This window comes from Poeciliopsis prolifica, unplaced genomic scaffold, assembly GCF_027474105.1.
Source record: "Poeciliopsis prolifica strain line A6 unplaced genomic scaffold, Auburn_PproV2 SCAFFOLD052, whole genome shotgun sequence".
Taxonomy (NCBI): Eukaryota; Metazoa; Chordata; class Actinopteri; order Cyprinodontiformes; family Poeciliidae; genus Poeciliopsis; species Poeciliopsis prolifica.
In genome coordinates, this window is record NW_026562427.1 from 729,246 (window position 1) to 753,159 (window position 23,914).

The window sequence follows — 23,914 nt, forward strand, 5'->3', positions numbered from 1 at the left end:
ATCTTGAAAAGAAATATGAATAAATAATAGGCCACACAGTTTTTATACAAATATTTTGCTTCATGAAGACTATGAATTGATTCCAGTTGTATCCTGCACCTCACAAAAAAATTTGAACAAGTTAATTCAACAGACATGTTTTATTTTGAAAAACAAATATAATTACACATTTTTGCAGTAATCAAACACTTCATTGGATTTGGATGCTAACATTGAAATCAAAAGATGATCATTATTATTATCTTTCTTTTTACATTCAGATATTTGAACAGTAAACTTATTTATAAAAGGCTACGTTGTTTCATACGATAACTCAGTAACTAAACAAAATCTTGCACATTATTATTGTGATAATAACAGTCACGCACAATAACTTACAACAAATCTACCAACAAAAAGTGCTGTTTTCATGTAAAAACTCAGTACCATATTAGATGAGATGATTAATAATGCTACTTATTGCTGAAACCTTCCGCAGTTCACTTAAAAAACTACAGTATCTGTCTTATTGTGCAGCACTATTATGAGATATAGGAGATCTCCTGTAACTTGATCAAAAATAAATAGTTATTAGTGTTTTAAACTTTCAGAAAAAGTTAAACAATACAAAAAAACTACTTGAAAAATTAGAAATTTGAGTAGGATTGAGCAAAAACAAAAGTCTCAGGTAATCTCTTCTAGTGCATAAAAGTTGCACAGAGTCCACTGCTGTCCTCAGTGCCATTCTGAGCCCATTCGTACCTTAAAGCCTCAAGTTGTCCAGATGTTTCGGAAAATAGATCTTCAGCAAAAGCAGGAAAGTTTGGCTGTGATGCAGAGCTCACGTGCTCAAGAGTCCGATGTTACATCGCTATAAATAACCGTTTTGTTTTGTGATTATACATATTTTAAATATGAATCTTAGTCATTCTTGTTCCAGTGTTGGGGTGAATTTGTTACATCAGCTTTGAACGCACAAAGATGACCTCTAATGCCCAAAAGTTCACAGCTCTCCTGTCCCAGAGTGCCCAAAGTTTTCAGTAGTATAATGCAGCTTTCTAGTGCAAATTCATCCTGTAGAGAGCAGGTCAACACACAGAACAAAATTCATCATTCATTACACATGACTAAAAAAGGGTTCGTAAAAGCAAACAGTCATTAGTAGAACAGTTAATGCAGCTGAGGTCGATTGTGTTTTTAGAGAGGTTGCAGTACATGGAGATGGCCACACGGGGGCAGACAAAGACAGTGAGACGGTGGAGGTGGAACGTTGCCTTCTCAAGCAAATATGAACTTCAAACATGTAGTGTTACATTTTAAGATCATAAATAGAAAGCACAAACGCAACCAGAGGCACAACACACACAGACACTCTCACACTCATCCATGGGATAGATAAGCTGCTCTGCATATCTAAGAAACGAGGAACCTTCACAATCCCTCTTTACCCTGTGGCCTCTCTCTGCTGCAGAGGAAGAAGAGGTGGGCGACTTTGTTTCATCTTCATTCAAAAGATACTGGCCACTGTAGTCAAAAAGTCTCCCTCGGTTTGGTTAGTTCAGTTCAAAGAGTCTAATTCCATTGAGGTTTTGGAGTCAAGCTTAGCATCATCTTGTCCTTCAGATACGGTTTTCTTGATGTCTGGGAGTGTAGGGAGCAGAAAAGAAGTTTCTAGTCCAGCTCTTCTTCTTTCTATCTCTTCCTTCAGACTTCAACATTTGTGCCCTGGTTAGAACTGCCAGTGATCATCAAGAGACATCTTGGGAACCTGAATGCGCATCTCCACGGGTTGGTCAGGCGGACGGTCCCTCCTGTAGGTCACTGTTTTCTCATTGGTTGTAGGAATATATGAGAGATCCTGCCAGATGACAGAAACACACTGTTAGCAAAAGTCAAACATTCCAGCAAAACAATCAGTGCCTTTTAAAGGTATTGGTGAGCCTTAAACCTTTTCATTTTGTGACGGTACAACCACAAGATTTGCTTTGCCTGTTCTGTTGTACAAAGTTGTTCCTGGTCAGTCAGATTGAATGAAGGTCATCTACAAACATCAGTTCTACCACAAGTGGACCTCAATTGAGCCATTCCAGCATAAAAATTGACTAAAATATGAGCTTTTTAATTATATGTATTATATTATATATACAATACCAAGAGATAACTACCTGGTAAAAATATATAGCTGTAGTCGAATATTTCAACACACTCCAGTAGAAAACAGTGAGTGTTTTTTCCCACTGATTTTAAATCAGATTATAGTTTTCAATTTTTAGGTCAGACAGGATTGCAAAGACATACTTAGTATTTGGTACAATGGCTTTTTAAACTGCATGGCTTGGGTCAAACACTTTGGGTATTTTCTATAAACTTCTCACAGTAGTTGGAATGTTGCTCCATTCCTCGTGTCAGAAGTGGTGCAGCAGAGTAAAAGTTTGCAGACTCTATATTCACACAAATCCTTCAACAAATATAAAGATCAGGAATTTGTGAGGACAACTCTAAACTGAGTTGCTCTTAAAATGCTTTGTGATTCATTTGGCAGTATGCTTGTCCTCTTTGAAGACATATCTGTGCCCAGGTTTACACTTCTTGGCTGAGATTTTGCTGTAACAATTCCACCAAATGTCATTTCTTCATGATGCTTTCTATCATGTAAAGTGGAGCAATTCCTCCTGCAAAAATGTAGATGTCGCCTCTGCATTTTTTTCTACTGTAATCTGAGTTTTTAATGTTGCTTTTGAAGTAATGCCTTTATCTATGAGTGAAGGGTCAGCACATGTTGGTATAGAACCGGTTTAATGTTGAATCTTCACAAGCATTTTTTTTACACAGTGCATGTAGGTATCTGGTATCAAGTGTTGCACTGCTCTCAAAGAGTTATGCAAAATGGAGCAAATAATGAAACAACCTTTTTAACTTCCTGTTTGAAGCTTTTGCCGTCTGAGTTTCAGAGGCTTAGTCGTATGTTTTTTTTAAATAAAAACATGAGATGTAGATTCTCTGTGTACTCAACAGCAGCCTCGTTGAGGTTGGCTTGGGCAACTTTCAGAACATCTATTTTCTGTATTTTAAAATACAGAAGTGAGTAAATCTTAACACACCGTCAGTGCTGTGAATTAAACTCCCCTGGAGAGCAACTTAACATTAAAATAACAAATTGAGGTTTCAAATATTACCAAAACAAGTATATGCATTAAAGGGCCAACGCAGAGAGCTCCATTAAGCTGTTTTGCAGTTTTGTTATGAGGTATACACATGATGATTCAAATCTCCCCTGAGCCCGGGTGAGCAATTTAAGCCCACACATCCAAACAACACATATCTTCTGCATCTCCATATTTCTTCAAGCTCTTGCTCCTCAAAGGTGCTGTATGTCAGTGTAAGGTCAAAAATCTGGGAATTTTAGATGTTGAGCAGGGAGTTGGGAGGAAATGTTAAAAACAGCTGTGCCCCACAGAGCTGACTCAAATTTCTCAGTCTTCAGTAGAGAAAAACTCGTTAACATACATTTTCTCTGGATTGAAGGACTCGAGGGACATAGGGCTTCCCCTCAATTAAAATCCTGCGGTGCGCATGAGATGACAGTTGAGCACTGACCTTTCCAGTGCAATGGTAGCCTAAATCTGCACCAGCGCCCCCTCGTGGCATGCCTCTCTTCTGCAGCAGCAACCGGGACACGGCCACCACCACGAGTCCACACAGCACCGTCAGGGCGCACACACACAGGAAAGTTCCAACCAGCCGCCCACTGCTGACTCGTTCTGTGGAAGAACACGGCAGCACATTGACATTCAAATGACTTCGCTGTAATGATCTAGTACTAGCAAAAAGATTAAATGCATTCCTCAATGGCCTTTAAATGCATACACTGTATAGCTATACTTACAATTTCAGGAAATGAGTCTCAGTAAGTTTGATCTTTTAATAATGTTCTCTTTTTCCATGACTATTTGATGAACTTTACAACCAATAACAGTGTGAACATGGTTGAATTACTGCTGGACTTTTTTCACTGATCCAAACAGGATTAGATTAACACCCATACTAATACTTGGTTTAATGTCCCTTTCCAAGTTGCAGAGAAAACAAACACTTTTTGTACCCACCAACAAGTTTCTGAAATCATTCGGGAATAATTCTGGATATTTGTATCCAGAATTAAATAAAATATCCAGAAATAATTCTGGATATTTGTATCCAGAATTATTCCCGAATGATTTCAGAAACTTGTTGGTTTCTGGAAATAAGGAAATATCCAGAATTATTCCAGTTTATGACAGGCTTGAGCCTTAGTGATTTCTGGGTTGTTGCCAAACATCCGGTCAACTTTAACACGGTGTTCAGCTAGAAAATTATCCCAAAATACACAGCAGAACTGGTTTTGGAGTAGAGAAAGCAAAATGCAACTTGAAGTAACAGTACTGGAAAAATTCACACCAAACCGTTTTTCTAAATGTATGGACAATGAGAAATGGTGCAGGGATTTCCCAAAACTTTCTTGGAGGGGGAGCATTTATCCAAATATTAAATGGCATGTGTGCATACATTTGACCCTGCGCACATACTTTCAAACTTGTTTGGATAAAGGAAGACCTCTGAAATGTAAACTTGCAAAGAGCTAGTTGCTTTTAAAACTCATTGAAACGGAACCCCAAACCAATATGACATTTAAACTATTCAGAGTATTTAAACTTTAGACAGCATTTTGCTTTATAGCTTCATAACTTGCTTGATTCAGAATATCTACAAGGTTAGAAATTCCTCATTATACTTCTGAGAAAAGTTATATTTGAAAATAGCTTCAGTTCTTTCATGCTTTACAACCTCTTTGCTCCATAACAACTACAAGTGATTAGTCCAAGAGAGATTTAGTGCTCAAATATCAACTTCAAGAGATCATATTTTGCTATGTTATTTTTTCCTCTTCCTCTTCACTGCTTTAAACAGTTCGTGCCTTTTATCCCAAAGAAGACACTATTTCTGAACCATTTTCAAATCCATTTAAAGCCTTTTAAATGCTTAGCTCAGCAGACCCAAAGCATGATCTACCACCACCATAGTAAACAGCTGGTTCAGTGTTCTTAGCTGTGAAAGTCTAACAAATAAGTAAAACAAAAAGCCTTGTATTCCACTGCTTCTGATTATCTCTAGATTAAAACGGATTCTGTTAGGCAAAAGCATTATTTTTATAAAAAGTACGAGAAGAACATGCATTATGTTGCATCTTATGCAGATAAGATGCAGCATAAATATCCCAGAGCACATCTATTCATATATATGTGCATCTGGATCATACATTTCATGAAGACAAATGAATAATTCGTGTTACCCTTGCATGTAAATTAGTACATTTTTGTGAGCTTTTGAATAAGTGAAATAAATCCTTAATGATTCACTAAACACACGATCTGCAACTAGAACCACACACACGCACACACACACACACACACACACACACCCACCCACACACACACACACACACACACACACACACACACACACACACACACACACACACACACACACACTGCTCAGTCAGAGGCAGCTGTGCCAGTGGTGCTTAGCTGAACATTTCGCTGGCTGTGTGTCTGCTGGGGAGCATGTGCGGATGACGAGCTGATCGCTCCAAACAAAGAGTCCAAAGAGCGCTCTGACATTTTGTAACTGTGTTTCCATAGAGACCTGGTTCCTGCTGCACCCGGGGAGCAGTGGGTGTGAACGGGAAGAAAGTGTCCCGTCGGGCAGGGGAAAAAATAGGGGGGTGGGGGGGGGAGAGAGGGACGCACAATGAACAGTCCTGTTCCAAAAATTTGGAAGGCGGGGATGAACTGTAACACTTGGATGTGCAACACCGTGCGCGCCCGCATGCCGGTGCAGATTAGGTGTGTGTTTGTGCATGAGAAACTAACAAAGTGAGGTAGGGACTGAAAGAAAATGTAAAATACAGCTGTAGCACTGACAGCCGGCCTGCTGACTCCAATCCACCAGGGTGTACTGAAGCAGCCGTGGTAGCAACGGAAGTGACCTCGCAGGAAAGCATGTGTGTGTGTGTGTGTTTACATTGTTCTGGTCTTTTGCGAATGTGAAGCTGAGCCTGACCGGAGTGCGAGTTGATCTGAAACTGATACTGACAGCTGTCATTACCGAACAAATCCAAATCTCAGACATGTTAAAGATTCAGACCAAGAACAAGCCTGAAGTCAATTTGAAAGTCATGGTATATAAAAATGCTTAGAAAAAGACAACAGTTTTGAAAAACTAAATAAACAATGGATTTCATTATCTTGATAATACTGGAGATACTGATAATAGCTCCTCTTTAGCAAATGTAGCTTAAATTAGCATTCATTCACTTTAAAATTTCAGTGCCTCATATTAGATGAGGTAATAAATAAAGATAGTTGGGACACACTAAAGAGTCCCAAAGAGATATTTTAACGATCCCTTAGAGTTGATGTCTTTAAGGCAAGAATGATTCATTCTTAATGAAACAAAAATCATGCCAATGAAAATTACTGAGCTTGTTTTAATTCATCTGAGTTACTGATTATTGTGACAGGCCTTTGCGTGATAAATGGAGTCATGATGGGTAATAATCTTTAATTATCACCTGGGGATCATTGACATATTTTTGAATTAAATTGAATCCAGTGTTGCAAATGGCAATTTACAACATTCGAATTAGACTGAGAATACCTGAAATTATCTAGGTCACGCTGCACCAAAGCAAGCCCCAAATTATCATTCTTCCACCACTGTGCTTGGCAGCTAATGTCACACATTTGTGCTGAGATGATGCGATGTGTTTAGGCTGAGCTCAGCACTCTGTGTTGAGGCCAAACATCTCTAATTTGGTGATGTCCATGTAAAGAACTGGTGTAGAAGCTGGTTGTTTTCTTCTGTAAAACCACTCAAACATCTGTGCACTTTTGGATTTCATGTCCAATCTGTAGCTCCGACACGTAGCTCTTTTATAACATCTATTTGCATTCCACTGTTCGACCTCTGGATGAACTCGTACGGATATCCACCTCTGGAAAGACTGGCAGCTTCCTTGAATGTTTTTCACTTGGGAGAGATATTTTTCATTGTAGAATGATGGAGTCCACATTATTTTCCAAATTGCGTTAAAATCCTTCCGAGAGTGAAGGGCAGCCAGAGTTGCTCCAGTAAGACTGCGCCTATATTGGCTTGAGGACTGCGCTGCTCATGGTCCGAGTGACTCTGTGACGTTAGTTTTGATTCGTTCTCTTCGTGAACTTTTGTTAGTAAATTTTTCTGTCCCGAGGCATTGTGATTTTGAACAGCCATTCCCTCTGGATTTTGGTCAAGGTCAAGGATTTTTGCTCTCGCATTTTTTTATTTCACGGAAAGTCGGTATAATGAATAACCGTAGCAACAAGGTACTGTTTTCACAACTGGGAGCAGCTGATTAGCATCTCAAAAGCTCAAGTGATATGACCCCAATACCAGATGAGTTGAAAATGATGCTTTATGGATGCAGAGCACCACCAAAGAGCAGAAAGTTCAAATGATCTCTTACATCGATCATGCCCACTGAGCCACCTAGTGCCCAAGTTACAACATTTAACTTCCCTTTGGGATAAATAAAGTATTTTTTAATTTAAATTAAGTCTGTTAATTTAAAGTATTTCATCAGAAACATACGGCTTGTCCTTTTTATTTTCATTCATTTTTGCAATTCATGCTTCCTGTTTACTTCAGATCTGTGATACAACACCTATAAAAACCTTACTTATTAAGTCTGCAGCAGAACTCTTTCTTCTGTGTCCATATAAGCAATGATTGATTTTGGTTTGGGAAATTGATACAAAGAATTATACTTTTTCTCACCAGCATTATCTTGAATTCAATTCCAGCATGACAGCTTATTGTTAGTCACTGTATTTTTATTTTTTATTTTATGATCCATGTATGTCCAGAAGCTTTGTGCAAGTTTTGTGACTATGGTTCAATAGCTCCAGATGCAAGTATGGAATCTGTTGTTTTTCATAATATCAGGAGGAAGGCCAGTCAGATAGGAAATCTTTTGAAATGTGTGCACACAAAACATTACTGCTCTATCCAGGTCAATCTCAGAACATCGTCCCACTGAGCTGTGTGTTCAGAAAAGCCAATAAGCACAACACATGAGGAGAACATAAAATAGCTTTAAGTCCATGAAGTCCTCAGAGTTTTAGGATTGTTCTGACACAGTAACTTGACACTGCAGCTTTCTAGCTTCGAAAAAAAAAAACAAAAACAAAAAAACGTCCCAATGTGCACAGAGTAACAACTACCCAATCCACAGTTATTTGAGTTTTGTCATGACTTTGCAACACAATTATTGTGTGGCACCAACTTCTTCTTTTAGCCCATCTTAGGCTATTTATAGAAATATGAGGGAAAATTCTAAGTTGTCTTTGCTGTGCTGAGCTGCACCGCTAAATAAACCGATGGGGACTGATCTCAACTTAAAATATGTTCATTTTCGTTAGCATGTCGGAATTAAACATTTCTCCACAATCCAAGTTTCTACTTGCTGTACCTGAAAAATCTGTTTTGGAGCCGATATGAAGAGCGCAGGTGGTGTTGCATAGCTCCGCCTCTTTTTGGGAGAGACCTTGAGAATGATGGCAGTCCACACTCTTACTAAGAGAAAGAGAAAAAATCTTTGAAAACAGACAAATCACCAAGTCAATGCTAAAACAGTTTGGGAAAAAAAAATGCTACAGGAGTTTATTTTGTGCATTTAGGGTATAAGTAGTAATTGATTGAGTACCAGGAGGATTTTCGGATGTCTTGGCAGGTGGGACATCTCTCACAGAAGTCTCCAGATCGTTGGGGATCAGTACACACACACTTGCCGCACACACACTTTCCACAGCCACTGCAAAGCAAGCCATCTGCAGATTGACAGCTGGTTATGGAGGTGGGACAGCTGCAACTGTCACCTGTCCAGCCGACCTCGCACACACACTCGCCTGACACACACACACCTCGGCCTGAAATTAAAAAAAAAAAAAAGAGTCGCAATAAGAACCCAGGGGCATTAAAGTATTTGTCATTCAACTGGAAATTAAATGAAATGTTTTTCAACCTTACCTCCACACAGCTGTCCCTTCTCATATGGGCAGGAGAAGTCATCCATTTCACAGTATTTCCCGTATACCGTCCCAAGCCTGCTTTGCTCACACACACATTTGCCGCACTCGCACACTCCCCGCCCGCTGCAGTTCACATTTGACCCCTCTGCTTTGCAGCTTCTATTTGGATCTGCGCTCGAGTCTTTCATATGTCCGTGATCTGGCCTTTGCTCTTGACTGGCACCGCGATGGCTTTCCCTGCAGGGTGACTGGTCGGTGCCATCACAATGACCTGTTGGTCCACATTTGCACTGACATTTAGAGCGGATGCTGATCACAGTGGACTCATTGTAGCCCACCGGATGCACCAACATCCTCACATCTTCATCTTCACCATCATCAGGACAGGAGTGTTGGCCAACGGTGATATTAAAGTACACCTGCAGGAAAAAGTAACATCCATCAATTTACTATTTGCTGGCTCAACAATATCTGAATGAAGTTCAGTTGTCTGATTGCTCACTAAAGGAATTGAGTTATGTATGTTTTTCAATATTCTAAAAGCCAGTAGCAATATAGAGTGTGGGAGTACTTTAAGAAAGGCATCATAAATGAAGGTCTGGGTGCCCTGTAAGTTTACTTACAAACCACAGAGCAGGAGAAGAAGCACAGATTGATTTGAGGGCTGCTGATGATTCAGCAGATACATGAAAGATGACTCAGGGTTTCTAACGGCTGAACGCTCACACAAACCAAATCTACAGACAACACGCAAACAGGATTGGGTCAACAAAATGAACAGTGTGTGTGTGTGTGCATGGTTGTTTGTCCTGTTTGTTTCTATGTTGCCCTGCAACAGACTGGCGATCTGTCCAGGGTGAACCCCGCCTCTCGCCCGGAACGCAGCTGGAGATAGGCACCAGCAACCCCTGACCCCACTATGGATATGAACAGATAATGGATGGATGGATCTTCTTTAGGCAATACATCAGTGCTAACACCTGCACCACTGTGCAGCCCACACGAGAGACAACACAAGTGATAAAACACTGTGACTTATTAAAATATGAAAATATGATGCTATGTGCTATGATATGATGTGACACAATATTATATAGGTGTAAAACAACACAATTCTGGACAACATAACAAAATATAAAACATAACGATGCATTTTGGGAATTCTAACTTTAATATCCTTGTGGATAAAGTTGTTTTGTTGAATGATTTATTGGATAAACATCTTAGCACTCCGACTGTGAACATGTTGAATGTTGTCTGCTGATGCTCATTTGGACCTACACACCAATTCAGTTTCACTGTAAACCTGGAATAATTATGTAATGAAACGTAAATGTGCAAACTCTTTTGTTTTTTTGCAGCACAGAATCGGGTCTAATGTTCAGTTAACAAAGTAAGCCCATATACAAGCTGATTCAGGACAGCACAAAACTTTCCCTTGTTGATTTTGGCTGAAGATTATTCGGAATACAGGATGTTTAGCACAGTGTACAACCAATGCTTCAGTGACTGGAAGTCTTTAATAAAACCCAACTACAGTAAAAGTGGAACTCAGAATAATTATACTACTGTTGAGATTACAAAAAGATTGGAATATACAGTCAGCCTCTCTTGATTTTCATCAATCTTCTGGTAAATTTCGGTACTTTCCCTAATACAGTGTAATCCACCCATGGTTGAAAATGCTTGGCATTAATTTGTGCACAAAGGACTAATTATGTGAGTAAGCACCTCGGTGTTAGACAGAGAACACCAAATCTTTTGGTGGGAACAAATCTTAGGGAGCAAGTAGAAGAACAGGAGATTTCTCAGTGGATATACAAGTTAGTTTTTTTCTTCTGACAGTAGCATTCAAAACTACTGCAGCAGAGTGCTGTAGTAAAGTACTGAAAGGAGCTTTCTGAGCAGGTGTTGGAACCGGTAACTGTAAACATAAATGTTCTACCTGCCAACATTAATGCTCTCATATTGAGCAAGGTAAGGGTTATCATAAAAAAAAGGTCATAGAATCACATGGGAATGTTTTTCTGTTAAATACATACTGTAATCCGCTCAACTCGGATTATTTACCAAATCTCCTCTGTCGTGTAAGGCTCTCAGTGATGTGTTTGTATGTGCCAATCCGATATGTCTAACGCTCTCTCCGGATGCCTCTTTTTATAATTTTTTCTTTAAGTACATGACAATGGCTTGTTTTTTAGTGTTTACCGTCTGGCCTGGCTGCACCCCTGAGCAGCTCTGGTCCTTGGCAGTGGATCCGCGGGGACAAAAAGGAGAAACAGACACCCAGTACCTGCTGACTGCCTTGTCCTCCACTGACACTGACACCGCCACCTCAGACAACAGTTTCTGCGGAGAACAAAAACAGATCAACCGGCAGCGTTAGGTTAAGGTCCGAAGTTCAATAATCAAAGTTAATTTGATCATTTAAATCAAGGTTCAGATGAAAGAAACAAACTGTGAAAGCGTCCTTATTTATTTTAATTTTTTTCCTTCCTTGCTTTCCATCTCATTAAAAGACTTCTGAGGACATGGAGGTGGGGCTAAAAATAGCATCTTTGTGTCTGTCCGAGATTAGGACACATGGTTTCCGTAGGGATCTTTTATAATGGAAGCTTCTGTTCAGGCATCACTGCTCGTGTGTGTGTGTGTATGTGCGCGTGAGGGCATGTGTGTGTGTGTGTGTGCCTGAATGCATCACAGAACACCCAGATCTGTGGATTCGGCAGATTCTCTGAGCAAACAATAGCCTGCTTTGCCGCAGGCGAGCTTATAGCCCAGAGGCTGCTGGCAGTTGAGCCTCCTAGTCTCCTATACATATAGACTCTCTCACACACACACACACGCACACACGCACGCACACACACACCCACCCACACAAGGTCAACCATGTTTTAACCTCTTCTTCTTATGTCTTTTATTTTTTATTTTGTTTTCTGCCCAGACAAAACCACAAACTTCTCCCTTTGTCGGATTTCCCACGCTCTGAAATGTGAGTCGATGAAAACAATACAGGCATCACAAAAGCTTTTCTAATGTGAAGCTCTTGCGCTTCTCTATGGCACTCGCACCTTCCTTTCATGAATGAAAGAAGAAAGGGATTTTCGAAGAGAAACCGCAGGTGGATGATTTTACCTTGTACGCATCTACCACCAGATCTATAAGGTTCGGTGCCTGAAAGAGGCCCAATTTTCCCAGGATCGATCCAGGCAGCAGCTTCACCAACTCCTAAAGAAGGAAACATAGCTGAAAGTCATTTCTTATCCAAATCTTATAGTCTGAATCTGATAAGGTGCTTTCATTATGGATACATGCAATTTCTTTCATCAAAATAGAAACAAGTAAATGGTATAGATTCATTCATTACCTCATACCACTGGTACTGCGTGTTGTCCACAGCGAAGATGGGGTAGATATGGTTTTCAAGCAGCTTGTCTGACAGTAGACCTAAACTGGGATGGTCCTGTGAAGGAGATGTTTGCATGAATTTTACCCGTGATCCTGGTGAAGCAAAATGCAATTAAAGATTCAGATTTACAAATTTTAAAAAATGACATTCCCACCATCTTTGTGCTTCCAGTGTAAATGTTGTTGTCCAGGTGACACCGGCCGTCATGCGGCGTCACGATCCCAGCCACCTTGCTGTCCAGTGCGAGGTGAGACGACTGATCTGTCATCAGGAGCAAGAGGCGCTTTGCCTCTGGCCGCCAACCAACAGCACGCTGCCAGAGAACAAGAAAAAGAGGTGATATTCAGTCACATCGCCAGAATTAAGAAACTCTTTGGAGGAAATCTCTGCATTGGATGTAAGATAACTCATATACATGACTGTATGCGGGTTATGACACACTGCACCCCGACTTTTTTGTTGGAAACATGATTGCTTTATGACAAATACCGCCACAAATCTATGTCAGCTCTGTTTCTGGAAAATTCCCCCTTTGTTAAAAACTCTTAAATCACTCCTTATCAATACAGTCACAACAACTGATGTGGAAAACTCTGCAGGCTTCTTATTTTAAGGATTTACAAGTGCGGTTGAAGAAAAAAATGCATATTGAAGCAGTTTATTCATCTGAACTGCATTAGTTTCCTCGATGATCGGGCCTCGCTGCAATGCCAAATTTACGCAAAAGCAGCAGAAATTCCCTCCATTATCAGTCATAGTGGCTCTTTCTTCATGTCTGTGAATCATCAGAGACAGTGTGAGAAAATGGGACCATGTGTGCACGTTTGTGTATTTAGGAAAACTGACTGAGTTTATAGTATGCATGATGCAATGGAGAGTCTATTTCTGAACGTGACCACCACCGAGGTGACTGAAATCTTGCCTTCTGCTGCCCCTATTCACATGATGTGACTCAAAGCCCCCCTGCAGTCGTTCTGTGAGCCTCGGCGATTGTGTGCAGTGGTGTCATTACTTAAACGGGATTCCTGCAGCAACACGCAGCGCTGAGTCAGAATGCTTCCAATTGTTCCAGCACAAATGCCACTCTCAGTGTCAGACGGATGGCTCAGTGCTTCATTCACCTGGCAGACAGCGGCCTGCAGCATGGCGTCCAGTCCTCCCTCGGGCGTGTCCACGTTCGCAGAGATGCGCTGGAGCTTCATCACTCGCGTGAACTCGCTGATGTTGTCGGTCATGCTGAGGACATGGTGAAAACCGTGGGCTGGACGACAGCTGATCTGGTACTCACTGACAAAAACAACAACAACAACAACAAAAAAACTCAATGAGATAAGTTTTTATTTACAATTTTTAGAAATATAGTGTCCATCAATAACACCTAATAAGTTAATTAAAACAGGGACATTGGATCTTATGTGTCTATATGATTTGATTTGGTTAGTATGAACATGATTTTGTTGGGATTATCAGTAAAACTATTCATAATTTGGAGGTGTCTTTTCTAGTAAAGTGCCTTGACATGACATTTTTAATTTGGCATTTAGTTGAGAACATAATAAAATATTTAATTTATTTGAACTCAATCAGAGGATTGAGTTCGTTAGGAGAATATGGCCTCTTTCACAAACTCTTTATGCTTTTCCTACTGAACAAATGTACTCAAATTAAGACGTGCTTTTTCAAAATATTTCATAGAGAGATTATGCACCCCGAGATTTGGTGCAAGGAATTAATAACTGAATTCCTTGCATGACTCTCCTTTTCTCATGAAAATATGAATGTAATGAGGGATAATGAGGTAAATTTTGAAGTCAGACAATACTAGATAGGACAAATGACACATTCTCCTCTGTACCTGCAGGGGTTGTCGATCTTGGAGGGATGGACACTTATGAAAGGGGAGACAGGCTTGTCCACAAATGAGCCAAAACCCAGCCAAAGATCTGAGGTATGTTGCGTCATCCGGAGGGACAGTGCGACGCCCACTGTCTTGAGCTGCAGGTCAGAAAAAACGAAGGAAACGAGCGTAAGCGAATAAGGAAGGAGATATTATTGGATCAAAACGAACAACAGAGAAAAATGAAGTAGACAAAGAGGAAGGAAAACCCTGAACAAGAGTAGAACAATATTTTTTTCCCTAGTTCCTCTTTAATTTTTTTTTCTAAGGAATCTGTGTAAGCTCAGTTTTTAAATCAAAATTTTAGTGAATCACTTTTTTCCCCATACAAGAGCAGCGATAAAACAACGACTGATAGTCCACAAGCCTACATGATCAAGGTTTTTCTCCATGGAGGCTGATACATCCACTAGGTTGTAGAGATCTACAGGATAGCGCTCCAGTTGTTTCACAGCAACAACAAAACTGGCCTCTGAACCTGGACACACAGACACGCAACAAACGGTGAGAAAACCATGAAGTGACTTCGGTTCAAATGAGACACAAAATCCACAGTTTCAGCTTGCGTACCTGGCCGGAGGGTGATGCTGATTTTCCGTGGGGACACTTGCGTGCTGTCCAGGGTGGCATCGACCTCCACTTTGACGTCCGACCGCTCCATGAACTCAGGCCTGCAACCTCTCTGGCGAAGGTTGTCTGGCAGATCGCAGCGACGGCTCTGCTCAGCCCCGTGCAGGTAGTCCTAGGCACCAAATGTGTGCAAAGATTTTTAAAAGTTTCGGTTTTTTTATCCATTATGACTATTCAATGTGTAAATATTTGATTTGTTGAAGGACAACAAGCTAAGCCAAAAGGCAAAGACCTTTCAGAACATTATCTCCTTTAATGAGCAGGAGCGTGTCGCTGCGGACATTTATTTTTGAGTTTCCCTAGTGGAGCTTCCTATGTATGACAATGGATACATACAAAGATGGAAGACTGGACTGACAGAACCACATGCGGGGTAATCTGACTAAGCGGGAGTAAAAGCTGTCATAGTGAAGTGGAAAAGTTTGCATTTTCTCTGTCAGTCTTTCCTCAGTTTCCATTCACAGCAGTAATCGCTCATGAACACACTGTTAACAGGATGTGGTTTCACTTTACCTTTGGTGTTTGCAAGGTGCGTTGGTGATGGCAAACTGAAACCACTTTTACTATCACTTACCTTAGTATCATTTTCTATTTCGAGATGTTTTATTCTGTTAGTATTGATCTGAGACAGAGGGACTAGACATGAAAACCACAGACCACGTATTAAGCCCTTAAATTGCCCCTCTTGAAATACTGCAAGTTAATATGTAATCTGTCATGTTTCCATAAAAATAAAACAATTACTTAAGCTTTTGAAAACAAAAAAAGGTGAGAGGTTAATTGTTAGCTGTCTTGACTGCACACCCCAACAGTTTCACGACTCGCAGCTTTGGAGCAGATTACTAATATTTTGTACTTTGGCTTGTTGACTGAAGCATGGAAATGCAGTACAGTGGCAACACAGTTGTAAAACCTCACTTCTGTGTGTGTGTGTCTTCACAGTGAGTTATTAACCTCCCGTGGGTCTGATTTCAAGCGTGTGACAAGACCAACAAGATTGTGCAGGCGTGTAGTGGAGCGGCTTAATTACTGGGGGATTTCTACTAATGCAAGACAGAAAAACCCACCGGAGCGAAGCGTCTGACGGTCTATGACAAGAGTTGACACTCTTTCTAACTTCATGACCATGAGCTGAACCTGAAAGCCAGACTGACTTTTGTTTATTTTTAGTTATCACTGACCAGCTCTTTAATGCCTCGAAGATTCTGACAGACTTCCTGGGACTTTCCTTTCTGGGCTAGGGTTGTAACTGCCTATGTAAACACAAATTTGGATTTACATAAAAGCCGCTGACGCTTTGTTTTTGGTGCTTGTCTGAGCATGGCTGTGTGAGCTTGTAGGAGGTTTCGGAGGCGATGTTTGAAGGCTCTCGGCCCAACAGCATGAATTCAGAAGAAATTTGGCATGGGAGCACCCAAACACACACTTGTTGACATTATACTTCTACTGTGATGTCACTGCATGTGTGTGTGTGTGTGTGTGTGGCAACTGGTGTGGCACTGGGAGGTTTTGGAATTTCTCAGAGCTGGTCCAGGGGTGGGCTCTTTACAAGAAAGACAAGACAGGGAGACAGAAAAAGACAGATAGAGACAAACAGAGGGGAAGATGCGGCGATATGCGTGAGCACAGAGACTAAACACACGGATAGAGTGCGGCTCCGTCTCTGAGAAAATGTTCACACAGAGGTTGACGCGCTCACACAGGTCACACAACACAGACCGCTTTGGGCTCAAACATACACATTATATTCTCATTTGCAAATGCCACAAATGCTTTGGTGCATGTCATCTGAAGGAATGCTGCTGAAAGGCTGCCACGTTCCCACTGTTTGCTTTATTTCTTTTTTGTCTGTTAAGGACAAGAGCACATACACACACACACACACACACACACACGCGCGCATGTGTACACATTCCCACCTCCTGGAAACACCAAGCACATTGTGGTCCACGTCGCAGGCAATCTGCGCAAGAGGTGACGCTGGGCGACCAACACGCTCTGGCTCCTGCGGATAGACGGAAACAAAAAGGAGCAAAGAAGAATCTGCGATTAGCATATGAAGGAAACGTGCGAGTCAATACTCATTAGTCATGGGGCGAAATCCGTGCAGACGTTAAGGATCTCATATCCACTCATGATGAGGGAAGAACCACTCGGCACCATTCAGCACAAATGAGCAAGTGTACAGCAGTGTGGGAACAGGTGCCGGAGCGGTTGGAGTGGTTCCCACACGCTCACACAAAGTAGCTTTAGACAGTATTTTTAAGAAAACAAGAAAGAAAGGAAAAGAAAGAAAACAGGCATGTTGGAACAGAAAGTGATGAAAGGCTCGTCATTCACCTCATCATTCCTGTAGTGGGGTTAATGATTTATTGGAGCAATTTACCAACTAAAATCCAATTTCCCAGAGCCATTTATGTTGGTTACAGAACCGTAATGTGGGACAGAGAAAGAATGTGGGTCTGAGCATCTCTAGCAGACCCATTAACAGGCTCTGACCCAATTAAGCACTTTGACCGCAATTAAACCCGCCTCATTGATTTAACTGTTCAACCAAAATGATGGATGGCGAAGGGAAGCAGGTCAGGCTGTCTCTGGCTGATACGTTTCTTTAAAGTCTAATTTGAAAGTTGCTTTTCTTTTATTTTCACAACTACAATGACCTACTTTTCTGGAAGACTTTCGTTTGCGCACCTCCAGCTGATGTGATTGTTGCAGCTGAGAGTTTGGGAATATCCGCTCAGGTATCCGTGAGCAGCCGAAATAAGTCTATAGAGGCCAAGCGATTTTGTCTGATAGTAGTCCATTTTTTGTAACGCAAATCTGACCCACCCGTTTTTTTTTTTTTCTTCTTATGTCCAGGTGTTTTTTTTCCTTCACTTTTTTCCTATTTGTGTGTGGATTTTCTCCCACAGTCAGAACGGAAATAAACTGTACTAAACTTTGGCAAGACACTGTCCTTGTTCAGTTTGAGCATCCAGGAGTGTACAAGTCACCTATTTTGAAGTATTTCTTACACTTAAACCAGTACATTTAATTTATTTAGACAGACTTGGCCCAGTCCATTCAGAAATGAACAGTAATTGCTGGAGTTTCTCATCCTATTTGCTGCCATTATCTTTATGTCCTCTCGCAGTTGTTTTTCTCTTCACAGAAGATTTTCTCTTATCATATCTCTGTAGAGTCATTGAAGGGGCTAAAGCTTCCATTAACCATGTTGACCATATATGGTACTTCTGCCTGGGCTTTACTCTGTTTATCTGTGTTTCTCTCCAGAACATAAAGCTTCTGATGGAGCAAACGTGAATGAACTCCATGTCCTCTCCTTCTGTTCAACAGAGACACAACACAAAATCGGTACTGCGAGCGTTTGTCTTTTACTGTGTCTGTTTTCTCCACTCAACACCCAGTCACTCAGTCAGGGCAGACGGTTGCTGATTTTGAGTCTGACTGCAGGATGTTTCTTCCCTTTAACAGGAGCTTCTTCCTTTCCACTGTCACCACATGCTTGCTCAGCATAAAGGAGTCCAGTGGAGACTCTGTGGGGTTTTTACTGAAATTCAGCTTGATTGTAATTGCAGCAGCTTAATTTTTTGCTAACTTGTACTCTTTCTTTACAGATTTTAAGGGATCTCCGTTTAATTCAGATGTCTTTTTTTTCTATTTCACATTTTTGCTGCATTTCAGTATTAAGTTTGTATGTTCTGTGGACAACTTTTCACCAAATGACATGATTTCAGCAACTGAATCTGACTGTACTGGACAATATTTAAGATCACATAGCACTGAATGTAACTGGAAAACGAATTTTGACTGAGATTACACTATCTATATTGGTAAGAACTTAACTCAGGCTGAATTGGAGCCCATAAAGCAACATAGACATGAGAAATCGTTTAAAGTGCCTTTAGCTTGTTTCTGTTGACATCAAAAATTGAATGGGATTTAATTAAAACGTGTTCAATTCACATCTTCAAGAGATGTGAACGTTTTTATCACTCCCCTGCAGAGACGACAGACTGCGTGGTGCAGTGACTGTTTGAGATGATAGCACTAATTGCTGTGATATTATGTAATTGGCTCTTAATGAGCCTGGACTCACCGCCGCCGGAGGCTTCTGCGCAGACAACGAGCGCCACGCAGCAGAGCAGGAGGGCACGCAGAGGACGGCTGCGTAGCCAGGAAGTCATCCTTCACACTCCGGGACGCCCGAGACGCGAGAGCCTGAACCGCTACTGGAGGTGGAGGTGGGGGCGGACCGGGTGACACTGAGCTCTGTGAGTCCGCCGCCGCGCCAACAATATCCGGGACTGCCGGAGCGAGCCGCGGGACATTGTCTTTCACACACTAACCTTCTTATCCCGGAAAGGTATTCCCAAACCCCGACTCAGACGAGCTCACAAGCGCCCTCCCCCCTCGGACCACGGGAGAAAGGTGGACTGCGGCGACAGCTGCGGCTCAGGTCCCTCCATCTAGTTCCCAGGTGTGCCGTCGCTTCTGTCTCTCGGCTGCCCCGGGTGGGAAGTCTCAGTCCGCAGTAGGGAGCGAGGGGGAACCGGGAGGGGACAAGGACAACGGAGAAGCCGCCTCGCTCAGCTCAGCCCGCGCGCTCCGACGTTGCCGACTGAACACATCACGCACCAAAATCACAGGAGAACGAGCGCGTTTTAACCACTGCACTGACTGCCGACGGCATGGCAACGCGTTTATTCCGAGAGGGGAGGGAGCAGCGAGCGAGGGGAGGGAGAGATAGGCGATAAAAAGTGCTTTCTACGAGGAGCTGTGATGTGGTGCATTCCAGAGTGAACCGTGGCCTTGGACTGAACGGTGGTGTTTATGCTACTTCTTAGGGGAGCCATTTAACAGCACTGAGAGCTCCTGTGTTGGAGCGAGAGCCCCGAGCCTGGTGGGTGGATGAATGATGGAGGCCAGAGCTCTTGCAGTGGGGTTCACAACCTGGAGTCCCGGGCAGGAGAGGCGGGGGGTCTGTGTCTATTGTGCCGGGATTCCAATGACTCTGAGTAACCTCTCCTCTTCAGCTCAGCGCAGCCAAATACGCACTGAAACAACACAGCGCTTGGAGGCAGAGCAAAACAGACAAGAGGACAATGGCGTGTCCGCCTCGTGGCATTATCGCGCTCCACTCTTTTAGAAGTATGCCAAACAAAACGGGAACAGCCGGCCCTAGACATCAGCAAGCTAATCACTGCCTGTTCCCAAAACCAGTAGGGGTCTTCTGAGAGCACAACAAGTGACTCAGGAGTCAGGTCTACAAATGCACATTTTCACAGAAGTGATACAATAAGCGATTATGCACGCAAGCGGGACGTGAAGACTTTTTTTTCTTAGTAAAACATTTCAGAGGTGTCTCAAATGTTCTTTTTTTTTTGTTTTTTTTGAGACGCTTTTGGATGGGGGAGACCACAATCTCCACTGGAAACATATATTCACCACCAGGGGAAATTTATCCTGTTGTTGTATTTTCTTGTTTGTTCTGCAATTCTTGTTATTGTCTGAGAGTCACAACTCACCAGTTGTCTAAATAACTGGAACAAAAAAACAAACAAAAAAAACATACAAAGCTTTAAACACCACAGAAATTGTTCATAACTCATGCAGTCTGGAAGAGTTGAGCATCGTTTTAGACATGGGAAGCCCTAATGACAAATTTAAGCAACGGCTTTTCAAAACTCAGGTCTTAACACATAGCACAGACCAGGAAAGGTTATTTAGAAGTAAAACATTGTACAAACTAAAATTGAAAAAATAAATACTGACGTCAGAATTGAAGATGAAAAACTCCAAATTCAATATGGCTGACAGGTGCAGCGGCAAACCCTGGATTTGCACTTATGGGAGTCTGTGTGTCGTTCACGTGGCTGACAACCTGTCCAGGAAGTACCTCAGCTCTCATAAAAATATGAGAGCTGGAAATAAAAACGAGACCCTCCCAATAATACAAACACAAGTGTGTACAAACAACTGGCCTTAAGTGTATGGATGCTTTTACTATTGAGTTCTAAAATGCTATTAGCTTGTATTGCTAATTGCAAATGTTATGTCCACTGGGTGCAAAAAAGAAACGGCAAAGGCTAAAGCGTAGTTACTATAAGTTGTGTCTGATGGTGTTTGCACATCAAATTTTTGATTTCATTCTATACTGGTGGATTCTTCTTGTCAACTTTGAATAGTGTCTCTTTGAAGCAAGTATCAGTGGGCTTGATCTTTTTTTTTTTTTTTTTTTGGTTATTTGGGATTATTTCTCTTGGGTAGAGCTGCTTCATTTGCTTCACATTTACCCCTCAGCATTTATCTACCATGTTTGACCCCATCTGCCCCTCAGGAGTCTGGAGCAGAGCCTAATGCGCCTCGCCTCTCAATTATTCATTTGGCAAATGAGGATTACTTGGATGGGGGAGAGCTGAGCACCTCCCAGTCCACGGTCCTACCAGTCACTCTCAATTATGATAATGAAGAAAACACACAGCACACTGTTTTCCGAGTGTGTGAAAGATCCCTGTGAAATCCACAGACCGTCTTTATCCGGATTCCAGATCGGGTTTTGTCCTCTTCTGGATGACGGGGAAGAGGGGGGGCTCTGGAGGGCAAAATATGGATGCATTCTCTGCTGTGCAAACTTGATAATGGACTCTAGCGTAAACAGATCCCTACCTCTGTCAATGCTGGTCAGTGTCAGCATCCTAATGACAGCCGATGTAAACCTGACACAAAACACTCCTCCACTGTAATCACTCCTCTCCCCCTCGTCCCTCACCTCTTTTCACTCTGCCCCCCTTGTGTTTGTCTTAGCCGTTGGCTTGACTTTCCATCACGCTGGTCTGGTTTCATCGCTTTCCAACCACGCATTCAAATATACACCCATGCAAAAATATACATGAGCACCACAGTAGTTCTCACCCACTTTTCAACCAAACACCTGCCTGATTTTTCTTCTCCCCCTCACCCCAAGCCTCTCCTCAAAGTTCCCTCCTCTCAGCGGTTTTCAAGAGTCTCAACCTCTTTTTGGACTCCCATTCTTTGGCTAAACTGATGTAGGGACAAAGCAGGGGTCAGAGGTGAAACATGACCTTAATGGGGATTCCCAAACACAGATACGATCTAAGAACCGCAAGCACACTTTAACTTTAACATTTAACAATTGTTTTGTGTAAATGTAATTTTAGCGAAGGGTATTTTCACTGATTCAGTTACAGATGCAACGATCTTAGTTCCCCTGCTGTGGCAAATGTCAATATGTGTTATAAAGTAGTTTGAAATCCCCTTTGCAAATCAAAATATCATCTCCCTCCCACTCTTTACCACGAAGCCCAGTTTTTTTCAGTCTAGGTTTGTGTCACCTGAGGGGGAGAACCTCAAATGGCATTCTTCTGCATGTCAGAGATTTCTGTCGGTGGAAACCGAACACAGAACTGAAATCTATAAACGTAACAAGTCAGACACATTAGGTCATCTCATTTTTTTTTCTTCTTTTTTTTTACTGAGTCCACTGTTTTTTTTCTAACATGAGTGAATCATTACATAAACTTGATCTTGGATATTTAACTCATTTTAACCTATCCAACAGGATTCAACCCTTTTTCCTTCTTTAAATCACAGCCAATGAGATGTGCTTTTAATGTCAACCGAGGGTGTTTGTTATCCAGTCAAAGCTGATAGATTAGGACAAAGAAGTGCTCTTCATTTTGTTACTTTGTGTTATTTATCAACATTTTGTCATTTCCATCATTGTGGAGATTGGAGAATTTGGAAAATGGTTGAATTTGCCATTTCATTTCTTTTGTCGACTAACATCAAGAAAAGCCGAAAACAAATGTCTCCCCATTTTATGCATTTAAATACGCAATGTACATGCTCTCAAATAGATATGTTCCATAGCTATGTCTGTAGGTACATACCAATCATATCAAATGCTAAAAATAGGTCGTAGCTGCAGCTTTGATTTAGTTTCCAGTAGAAAATCACACTTCATATTTCGTTCCTGCCAAGTTTCAGATAGGAGGCTTAGAAAATCTGATTGATCTGATAAATAATTTCCAGCACCCAAGCCAAAAGAGCCTATTTATTAATCACATAATGAATGTGGCATGCACTGATAGTTCATTTCAATTTCACTTCAGTTTATTTATTTATGGCCAATTCACAACAAATATAGTCTCTAGGCACTTCATACAAACAATCTTTTCAATTCTACCATACATACATTATGTTAAGCATTATAGTAAGCGCAGTTCATCATTCAAAGTAGTTTCAACAGTTTCTAAGTAAATTCTTAATTTTAAAACAAAAATGTGCTTATAAGCTGCAAAATTTTAAGTTTTATGATTTATTTTCAGTAGTAAAATGTTTGATGTGGATGTTCATAAAATGCAAGTTGAGGTGCCCACAGTTTTCTAAGTGAAAGCAACTAACATGCAACCATTTGGCAATTTGCTGAAGTCATAACATTGCTGCAATAACTCAGTGTCCTTGTATTTGCCTGCATGACTTGCTGCCCTGCTGTACCTGCTGCTTTCCTCAAAACACAACTGCTTTGTTTCTACGTTTTGGTTTGAAGAATATTTTTAGTTCATTCTTCACTCGTCATGTGGTGCCCTCGTCATCTGAAAGTCTGTTTTGGGATCATGCAGATGCATCAATTTCCATATAAAATTTACGATATCTGCTGATCCTTCCTTTTGGATGCTGCATCTGCAAAACATAAACATGATTCAAACAAATATTCTCACTGCAACATGATGCCTTATAAACAATATCTCAGAGAGCACACACAATAACCTTTATATTAATTGATATGTCTAGTAAAGCTGCAGAAACATACCCTTAAACTGAGCTAATCATATATATATAAAAAAAAACTGTCAAAAGTTGTTC

The 23,914-nt window shown here is 41.3% G+C and overlaps 1 protein-coding gene across 1 annotated transcript; it reads right to left on the minus strand.

The window, feature by feature from the left end:
• Positions 1-121: 121 nt before the first annotated feature.
• itgb8 (integrin, beta 8) lies at positions 122-20,182 on the minus strand. Its single transcript, XM_055058917.1, has 15 exons — positions 19,125-20,182; positions 16,942-17,027; positions 14,963-15,134; positions 14,764-14,870; positions 14,351-14,490; positions 13,617-13,782; positions 12,650-12,808; positions 12,454-12,549; positions 12,222-12,314; positions 11,295-11,435; positions 9,085-9,505; positions 8,762-8,984; positions 8,528-8,631; positions 3,577-3,740; positions 122-1,837 (listed from the first exon to the last, which is right to left on the minus strand). The coding sequence occupies exons 1-15, from the start codon at positions 19,210-19,212 to the stop codon at positions 1,709-1,711; spliced, it is 2,289 nt and encodes a 762-aa protein (XP_054914892.1). The 5' UTR covers positions 19,213-20,182; the 3' UTR covers positions 122-1,708.
• Positions 20,183-23,914: the final 3,732 nt, after the last annotated feature.

Bases quoted from the DNA above. Each gene is read 5' to 3' on its own strand.
- itgb8 (XM_055058917.1), bottom strand. From the start codon at position 19,212: ATGACTTCCTGGCTACGCAGCCGTCCTCTGCGTGCCCTCCTGCTCTGC. The intron at 12,809-13,616 runs GTGAATGAAGCA...GTTCTCTGGCAG, and splicing joins TGCAGGCCGCTGTCTGCCAG to CGTGCTGTTGGTTGGCGGCC. The intron at 8,632-8,761 runs GTACTCAATCAA...TCTTTCTCTTAG, and splicing joins GACATCCGAAAATCCTCCTG to TAAGAGTGTGGACTGCCATC.